At 39.0% G+C, this 9,805-nt stretch overlaps 1 protein-coding gene across 1 annotated transcript; it reads right to left on the bottom strand.

The window, feature by feature from the left end:
* Window positions 1–8,102: 8,102 nt before the first annotated feature.
* tcima (transcriptional and immune response regulator a) lies at window positions 8,103–9,288 on the bottom strand. Its single transcript, XM_066714525.1, has one exon. It carries the CDS (start codon window positions 9,206–9,208, stop codon window positions 8,909–8,911), a length of 300 nt encoding a protein of 99 aa, XP_066570622.1. The 5' UTR covers window positions 9,209–9,288; the 3' UTR covers window positions 8,103–8,908.
* Between the last annotated feature and the right edge of the window lie 517 nt (window positions 9,289–9,805).

Below are 9,805 nucleotides of genomic sequence, written 5' to 3'. Positions count from 1 at the left end.
ATGCTCAATTGGATTCAGGCCAGGTGATTGACTTCGCCATTGCAGAACATTCCACTTCTTCGCCTTAAAAAAGTCTTGGGTTGCTTTCCCAGTATGCTTTGGGTCATTGTCCATCTGCACTGTGAAGCGCCGTCCAATGAGTTTTGAGCAGATACTATAGCCCTAAACACTTCAGAATTCATCCTGCTGCTTTTGTCAGCAGTTACATCATCAATACATACAAAACCAGTTCCATTGGCAGTCATACATGTCCATGCCAAAACATGCTTCACAGATGAGGTGGTATGCTCGGACCATGAGTAGTTCCTTCCATTCTCCATACTCTTCTCTTTCCCATCATTCTGGTAATTATGAAGTTGATCTTTGTCTCATCTGTCCATAGGATATTGTTGCAGAACTGTACAGGGTTCTTCAAACTCTAATGTGGTCTTCCTATTTCCATTTTATGGTAAACCCTCTGTATTTACTCTGGTGAAGTCTTCTTTTGATTGTTGACTTAGATATGCCTACCTTCTGGAGGGTCTTCTTGATCTAGCAACCTGTTGTGAATGTGTTTTTCTTCACCACAGTTGTTTTCTATGGTCTTCCAGGCCTTTTGGTGTTCCTAAGCTCACCAGTGTGTTCTTTCTTTTTAAGAATTAGTTGATTTGGCCACACCTAATGTTTTTTGCTCTCTCTCTGATTAGTTTGTTTTGATTTCTCAGCCTAATGATGGCTTGCTTCACTCACAGTGGCAGCTCTTTGGACTTCATATTGAGGGTTAACAGCAGCAGATTCCAAATGCAAATTCCACACTTGAAATCAAACCTAGGGCCGGATTAAATCAAAACTTTGACCCACCCTCTAATAGAAAACTATAGAACTGTACTTAGTTGTGGCTTCATTTTCAGTAAGATGACACTTTCTTCTAATCATAAATGTAACCGTTATGATGTATAGGTTTGTAGTTTGCTATTAGCGGGTGGGTCAAAGTTTTGATTTAATCCAGCCCCTAGACCTTTTATCTGCTTACCTGTAATTGAACTAATGAGGGAATAACACACCTGGCCATGGAACAGCTGAGACAGGTGAGCAGCCAATTGTCCAATTACTTTTGAACCCCTAAAATTGGGGGGACCACATATATGTGTAATTCCTACCGTTTACCCAATTTGGATGTAACTACCCTCAAATTAAAGATGAAAGTCTACACTTAAAGCATATCCTTTCAATCCATTGTGGTGACAAAATTATGGCAATTGTGTCACTGTCCAAATATTTATGGACCTAACTGTACTTCATTACCAATTTACAAGAAGAATCTGTACTTCAAGTGCATTAATACACTTCTGTTTCAAACATTGCACCATAACTGGAAGTTAGATCTGATAAAAAGGTAAATATGAAACTTCTGTATACTCCCAATTAATTTCTCCATTGGTCCAGTAGGTTTGAGTGACGGTTCTTCCTAACCCAATCAGTGAGCAGGGTGGGCTGGTCTGACAGTCACTGCTCTGCAACACATCTGACTTCACCACTGATTGGACCCATAGACTGAGTGGGTGCAACTACATGGCTTCGGAATTTAATTATAAACAAAGCATGTTTTTAATAAAAGTTGTGGACAATCGCTTTCTACATATTACATGTGTTTATTTTATACAGCATTTATTCTCATCTTTATCAATGGCGCCAATAATTGTGTGCATATGTATATCCGAATACACAGGCATCGTATTCATTAAGAGCATGTGATGTCCCAGTTTATGTTTAGGTAAGAAACACAAACACACACATACATACACACACACACACACATATATATATATATATATATATATATATATATATATATATATATATATATACACTCACCTAAAGGATTATTAGGAACACCTGTTCAATTTCTCATTAATGCAATTATCTAACCAACCAATCACATGGCAGTTGCTTCAATTCATTTAGGGGTGTGGTCCTGGTCAAGACAATCTCCTGAACTCCAAACTGAATGTCTGAATGGGAAAGAAAGGTGATTTAAGCAATTTTGAGCGTGGCATGGTTGTTGGTGCCAGACGGGCCGGTCTGAGTATTTCACAATCTGCTCAGTTACTGGGATTTTCATGCACAACCATTTCTAGGGTTTACAAAGAATGGTGTGAAAAGGGAAAAACATCCAGTATGCGGCAGTCCTGTGGGCGAAAATGCCTTGTTGATGCTAGAGGTCAGAGGAGAATGGGCCGACTGATTCAAGCTGATAGAAGAGCAACTTTGACTGAAATAACCACTCATTACAACCGAGGTATGCAGGAAAGCATTTGTGAAGCCACAACACATACAACCTTGAGGCGGATGGGCTACAACAGCAGAAGACCCCACCGGGTACCACTCATCTCCACTACAAATAGGAAAAAGAGGCTACAATTTGCACAAGCTCACCAAAATTGGACAGTTGAAGACTGGAAAAATGTTGCCTGGTCTGATGAGTCTCGATTTCTGTTGAGACATTCAGATGGTAGAGTCAGAATTTGGCGTAAACAGAATGAGAACATGGATCCATCATGCCTTGTTACCACTGTGCAGGCTGGTGGTGGTGGTGTAATGGTGTGGGGGATGTTTTCTTGGCACACTTTAGGCCCCTTAGTGCCAATTGGGCATCGTTTAAATGCCACGGCCTACCTGAGCATTGTTTCTGACCATGTCCATCCCTTTATGACCACCATGTACCCATCCTCTGATGGCTACTTCCAGCAGGATAATGCACCATGTCACAAAGGTCGAATCATTTCAAATTGGTTTCTTGAACATGACAATGAGTTCACTGTACTAAACTGGCCCCCACAGTCACCAGATCTCAACCCAATAGAGCATCTTTGGGATGTGGTGGAACGGGAGCTTCGTGCCCTGGATGTGCATCCCACAAATCTCCATCAACTGCAAGATGCTATCCTATCAATATGGGCCAACATTTCTAAAGAATGCTTTCAGCACCTTGTTGAATCAATGCCACGTAGAATTAAGGCAGTTCTGAAGGCGAAAGGGGGTCAAACACAGTATTAGTATGGTGTTCCTAATAATCCTTTAGGTGAGTGTATATAGTGATCACGCTCTCCCGTAGGCAGATAGCGGGGATTGCACCTGGCGCATGCGCACATCCACCTGGTCACAAGAATTCTAGCGGTCACTGAATTGGTCGTAACACTTGCATTTGTGATTGTACTGCTCAGCTCAATATAATCGCATTTCGGATTGGATAGTAAATAGCTGGTCTCGTTTTAAAATGCATTGATTTGAATGGAAACCTGCTTCGGTGAAATCTATATCATTTTAACGCATAATTCGGATAAGTGAATAAAGTTACCTGGTCCCGTTCACATTTTCACAATGCAATTTTCACGTGTAAAATACATACTGTTGAATTTCAGACTTCAATCATACTTAGTACAAGACAAAACAGTAGCAAGTTACCAGCTACACACTTTTAATTGACAAAGTAGTTTGAACTGTTTACATCATTATAACTCATTACTTAGCCTATACTTTTATAATATATATAAAGATGTGAGCTATCGAAATGTATCTGTACATTTAAGGCTAAAGATCAATATGACATTCAAACAATATAGAGACAATTTGTGTGTCCTGTGCAGTGTGTGAGCTGTGTCGGTGTTTATTCTGCGGTGGCGAAGTGGCGTCTTGACTCAGACACTGAGTCTCTGGGGGCGGGGCTTGAGTTGCGTCACACGCCCAGGGCCCGGCACGTTCACATTCACTTTTAGGTCGCCTTTCGGCCGCCTCGAAAGATAGGGACTAGTTTTGACCCGGGTCAGGGCCGCCTTAAATCAATGACCCTGTTCACATTTGAGTTAAGTTGGCCCTGGGCCAGCCTAAATCTCAAATGTGAACGGGGTCATAGAAAATACTAGTTGACTGCTAACTGAGGCAAATAGATTTGACAGCTAAAGATATATACGTTATATACATAATATACATACAAATGTATCTATTAGTATCTGACAATTCACGTAAATATATTGTTTAGCACATACAGCTAGTTTAAAAGTCTATATGTATGCTTTTACCTCATTTATGTACTTAATCAGATTGAGCAGTTTGGCTTTGTAGAGAAATTAAAAGGTTAAATGAAGAAAGATTAAAAAAACTAAATTTGAAATATCTACTTAAAATCTGTGCAATCTTCAGTAAGTGTATAGACTTATATTACCATCTACAACTGCCCTACCTTTTATTTTTTTACAAAGCAGAATCATGAATACATGAACAGTAGCTGCACAAGGAAAATTTAAGTTTTTCCAATCCTGGTAAAAACACAGGGAAGCTTCCTTTCAGAACAAGTAGCATTACTACTACTAATAATAATAATAAGGAATAATTAAATAATGACTATGCAGATATTGGACTGTTATGCCCTTCCTCACAAGGACAAGAGAAGTGTTGCAGGGAGGACAATAGGGATACTCTGTCGTTACTGCCCATTGTTTAAAAACTGAGGGAGACAGTCAGTCTGAACGCCACCTTATCCCACCCAGACCAGAAGCCTCTGAACAGCAATCCAGGAAGAGGTTCACTCTGTCTGGGGCGGCAAGGATGGACACCGAAAACAATAGAAACCCCACAAGGGCAATCCTGAACTTGACACAACTGCTCTCTGTTGTGTGTGGAAGAGAAACACATTTTAAAGTACACTGAGTGCTGAGCACTGCAGAGGTCAGCCAGTAAAATGACCTTGAGTTCATATTAGGATGCCATACATAGACCAAAACAAGAGCCTTTTTTCCAGTTTCCAGCATTCCACTGGTTTTACAAATAATACTGTAATAATATTACATACATTTTAAAACAACAATTCACTAGATTCAATGCTTTGGAGCATATATTGATTACATACACCTAACTCTGGATACAAATAGAAACAGTTGAAAATATACATTTCAACATTTGTTCTCCTCTATTGTTCAATGTTATAAATGAAATGTGTGGAACAAAAGCATACAACGTTTGCATGAATCTATTTTTTGTCTCTGGCAAATGTGAACATGATGTCATGGGTTAGAACCTGCTTTATCTTGATTGTGTCAAGGGGGCTGGTTATGGCTGGGGGGCGAGTTAAAGTTTCCAGGAGTAACCACCCTGGACTATTACAGAGGACCCAATTTGCTAAATAATGATTCACAACTTAAACCTATTAGTGACTAAGTCCATTCCCTGTCTCTCATAGCTCACTCCTGGCTTATGTAATAACTCTTACTTCTACTGAAATCAGCAGTGAAAAAAATATTAATCCAAATTAGTAAACAATATCAAATTTTCAACATTCCAATAGAAGTGTGGAGATCAGAATCACTATTTCCTGTCTTGCAGAATGAATCCATTCAAAATGCACAGCCACATTTTTAAACTGCTACTCATCAATGCCATTTTAAACTGGCCAAGCACAACAGTTCCGGTCATCATTTGGTAGTAAAGCTATTTCCATAACTGAAAAAAGGAGGATTTTAAAAAGGATTTAACGTGTGGGATTCTAACTGTATTGCAATAGATCATAGTTGTCATTCTGTTTTATTACTGTAATTAGTTAGCCTGGATGGCAACAGTAGATTGTCAGAAAGGGTAGCTTTCTTGCCCCACCCCCAAGATTAAAAACATGTATTGTAGTTGAGCTTGGTGGTCATGAACATTATGTAGCTCCTACAAGGTAATTAATCCAATTCTTGAAAGACTCTGGTGAATCAACATCCTGGACATAGTTGATCGATTTCTCCCAATAGCTCTTGAATGTCACTCTGTTGAAAAGATGCCCATTATTTCTGATCAGCATGACATAACCTCCACTTAGAAAATTCTTAGAAAATGAACACAAGAGCATTAACCATATGAAAGTAACCGATGTACAACACCGTTTGCCACACTTTTCCCCACCGCACCGGTTAACACAGTCTGGATAAATCTAATGGCTTAGTAATGCAAATTATGTGGTTTATTTTCTCAGAGACATGCAATAGTTTAAGTTTAACTTCCTCTTCCTAACCACACTCTTACAAACCGGTTTTTGCTGGAATTCAAGGCAGGACCTGTGTGGAGGAAACTCACCCGCCCTGCTGCCCTCCCTCCTTCCCTCCCAGAGAGTCTGTGTCTCTTCCTGTCGCTATAGTAATGGCCCAAACGCAGACACTGGAAAGCCTGCTGCTTGGCTGTCTGACAATATCAAGGCACTCCTACACAGGGCTTTGTGGAGAGCAGGAAGAGGGTGGGATAAGACAGACACTCACTGACCATAGCAAAAGGTGAGGGAGAAGACAGAGGACCATCTAATCTGAAAATATTTATCTTTCTGCCTTGAACAAACAATGGACTACTCTGTAATGTTTTTTTTATGTTTATATATATATATATATATATTTGGAGGAGGGGAGGGGTAAGATATTTTCACTTTCTGACAACTTTGGAATGAAATATGCATGAAGCTCTACCTGAGCTTTAGTGTCAACACTAGAGTCTTGCCTATTTTTCATGGCTATTTAGTTCCAGAACTAGGGAGTAACGAACATGTTAATATGATGTGCATGTGAAATGGATGCTGTTGTAATCCTGGCCATAAATTAAAGCCCCGTTTTCAGGAATCCCCCTAATCAGAAATAGGGGGATCATCCAAGTTTCAATTCTATCTACATCTCTCTCTTCTCTTTTGAGAATGTCTTAGGATGTTTTTTTTCACTTAGCCCTGTTACCCTTAGACACTGTGATACCCTGTATTAAAATATAATTTTAGAAAACATCCCATCAAAATCAATTTCTTTCAGTTGATGGGAATAAAATAACAGTTATAACAGTTATTAATGGTAATAGTTTCATTGTGATAGCTTGGCAATTTGCATTTATATTTTAAATGTTCCACTAGTTAATATTAGCCAGATTTTTACACTTCACTCGATCAGCGAAGTAATCACTATTGCTATGGCCTGGCAGATTGAGTGAAGGTAAATCAGTATTCCACATCTGATCACGGATCCTGTGTTAATTAGGAGTATTAATATATGAAACCAAAAGATCACAGTTGGAAGCCCCAAACATGAACCAACCTCCCTATCACAATATAAGGCCTCATTTGAACTCATGGATACAGAAAAAAACACTGTTTATATCAGTGGCGTGCATTGTGGGGTGCATGGGCTCAAGCCAAAAAAAGAGCACCCTGTGTTCACTGTGTGCACCTTGTGTTAAGTGGGGTCCGGGGTGGGGGAAGCCGCCAAAGTGTGTTCCAGGGGGGAAGCTGCCGAATTGTGGTCCGGGGGGCAGGTGCTCGTGAAAAAGGGCACTTTGGAAGTCTTATGGAAAAAGGGCATGTGCTCTGGTTGAGCCTTGCCTGTGCATGTGCCTGGTTTATATGCAAAAAACTTAAAACAATATCAATAGTCTTGCCTTTTTTACTTTTTACATTGCCAATATGCCTACCCTTTTGCGAATTACTTCACCTGAAATAATCACAAAAACTCAGTAAAATTGTTAGTTTTTCTATATAAAAATAAGGAAATAAGGAATAACTGTATTCGATACAACACGTTATCCAAAGACACACAAATACATAATGGGGGAAATATTGCTTAAGTAATTACATATTTGTATTAGAATGTTTACTTCTGCAAAACTGCAGAAATCTATCCTACATAGAACATTAAGCTTAACCCCCCTTCCCCCCACCCTCGGAACTCTAAATACAAACATTTTAGGTCCCATACAGTAGAAACGATAAGGGCACCTTGGAATCCTCAAGCCATGTCTTTATTTCCAGAGAAACAATGAGTTGTGTCTTTCTATACCCTCCTAGGGTTAAAAGGGTTGGGGGTTAAATATAAATATTTAACATTTATATTTATATTTTAACATTTAAATGTAACATTCATATTTAACTTTTACATGTAACATTTATATTTATATTTAACATTTAGATTTTACATTTATATTTAGACTAAATATTTATTTAATAACTATATTTATTTTGTGACTTCTGTGATTTAGTTACATATTTAATCAAACAATAAATATTTATTTTTCAAAAACGGAGATTAAGCATTTATTTAAGTATTTATTTAAAAAAACGAAATCTTTCTAAATGTGGAAAAAAACAAGGTTTAAGTTAAATGTGTTAAAAAAGACTATTTTACATTTGGTGCCCATAATAATGTAAATCACTGCAAAAACAATACTAAAAGGGTACATTTCAATAGAAGAATAATTTATTTAACAAATTACAACATGACTGCGCCCAGCGGCTGTCAGACACTTATGATAGTTATCATTACATATTTCTGTGGCAATGTCATTTAGGGTCACTGATCAACACAGTGTAAACAGGTATTACAGACCTTAATTGACACAGAGACAAGGCACAGACGTTAAACAGGCATTTGCGTTAAAACAACAATGTTTTCTGTATGCCATAGCATAGGTCTCGAGTAAAAAAAGAAAACATCTGTGCACACCTGCAAAAACGTCATACACCTATAAGGTGCAATAATGTATGGGCATTTTAACAAATGCATACAGTGACACCAATTAATCATACGATTAACTGTGTCTGTAAAGAATAGTCTCGATTTTGTTTAGCTTCCAAATGGGACCCGTATTGAAAGTCCACAGGCACTTCTCCATCCTTTGTTTTGTTGTCTCTTCCCCGGGCTCACAAGAGACGTAGGAAATGTATTTCTTGTGCTTTCGTGGCAGTGTTAGTGCAGTACTTGAACAGTTCTTGCTGGTTCTTGCTGATCTCCTCTACTCGTTCTTTGCCAGGTAGAGCCGCTATCTTGTTCCAGCAGACGTATTTGGATTCCATTCGCTCGGTACTGCAAGTCAAAGCTTACACTTACAGTGAGTTTATTTTCATAGTATGCTCCGGCGGAGCAGAGCAAAAGTGTCAGTGCAGTTTCAGGGAATACCTAGCCAAACCCACGATCTGCAGAAATTTATCTTTTTTCCTCTGTTTCAGTGCCATCAAGGCTTTGGCCGTTTCCTCTGGGTCTTGGGCAAATGAGAAGATGCTCTTCGCTCTCTCCTCCGCCTTCATGTCACCAGATTTCTTGAAGAGTTTCAGCATTGCGTCCTGTTTGACATTTTCGAAGATGTTAGCCACTGCTTTTTTGCGGTGGGCTGTGTCGAATTTGTTCCCGGTGACGACCGGGCACACTCGGCGCGAGTGAGAAGTCTCGAAAGACATTTTGTATCTGTTTTATGTCTTCGTAGATTGGTCAAGATGTCCAGCCTGTCCTACTCCAATGCTGAGCTGAGCAGTGTGCGAACGCTATATAAAGCCTCAGTGGCACCGCTCAAGCTGTTAAGCCCCGTTTATGACATCACTGATATACACACCCTGTCCAGGAACGCCTGTTTCTAAGCAGAGCAACCTCCAGTCAACTTGTCAAAAGTGTACGGTACATGCAAGTGGTGGTGTAGCAATCCCCGCTGCTCTGCAGTTGTACAGAGCATTCTAGATACAATGAAATTACTACGGTGTATGTCATATTTAAAACTAAGAAATAAGATGAACGAGTGGATGTTGTTAAGATAAAGATACAAATAAAAATGTGTCACGAGAAGTTAATTAACTCGTGATATGTTTATGCAGGGGGATTTTTTGCTAAGGAATTATAAAGAAAAACATACCACGAAAACATGAATCCCAAATCTAGACTACATTTTTACTTATTGGACGCTTTTTTACAGGAATTTTTATTTCCTGTGAAGAGCGTTTCCTAATAGTAATTACGTTAAACGTATTCATACTAATAATAATATTCAAACAATTGGTAGCAAT

The sequence above is a fragment of the Amia ocellicauda genome, chromosome 9 (assembly GCF_036373705.1).
Source record: "Amia ocellicauda isolate fAmiCal2 chromosome 9, fAmiCal2.hap1, whole genome shotgun sequence".
NCBI lineage: Eukaryota > Metazoa > Chordata > Actinopteri > Amiiformes > Amiidae > Amia > Amia ocellicauda.
The sequence above is the reverse complement of the archived record's forward strand: the minus strand, read 5'-3'. Positions and strand labels throughout refer to the sequence as shown.

Bases quoted from the DNA above. Each gene is read 5' to 3' on its own strand.
- tcima (XM_066714525.1), bottom strand. From the start codon at position 9,208: ATGTCTTTCGAGACTTCTCACTCGCGCCGAGTGTGCCCGGTCGTCACC.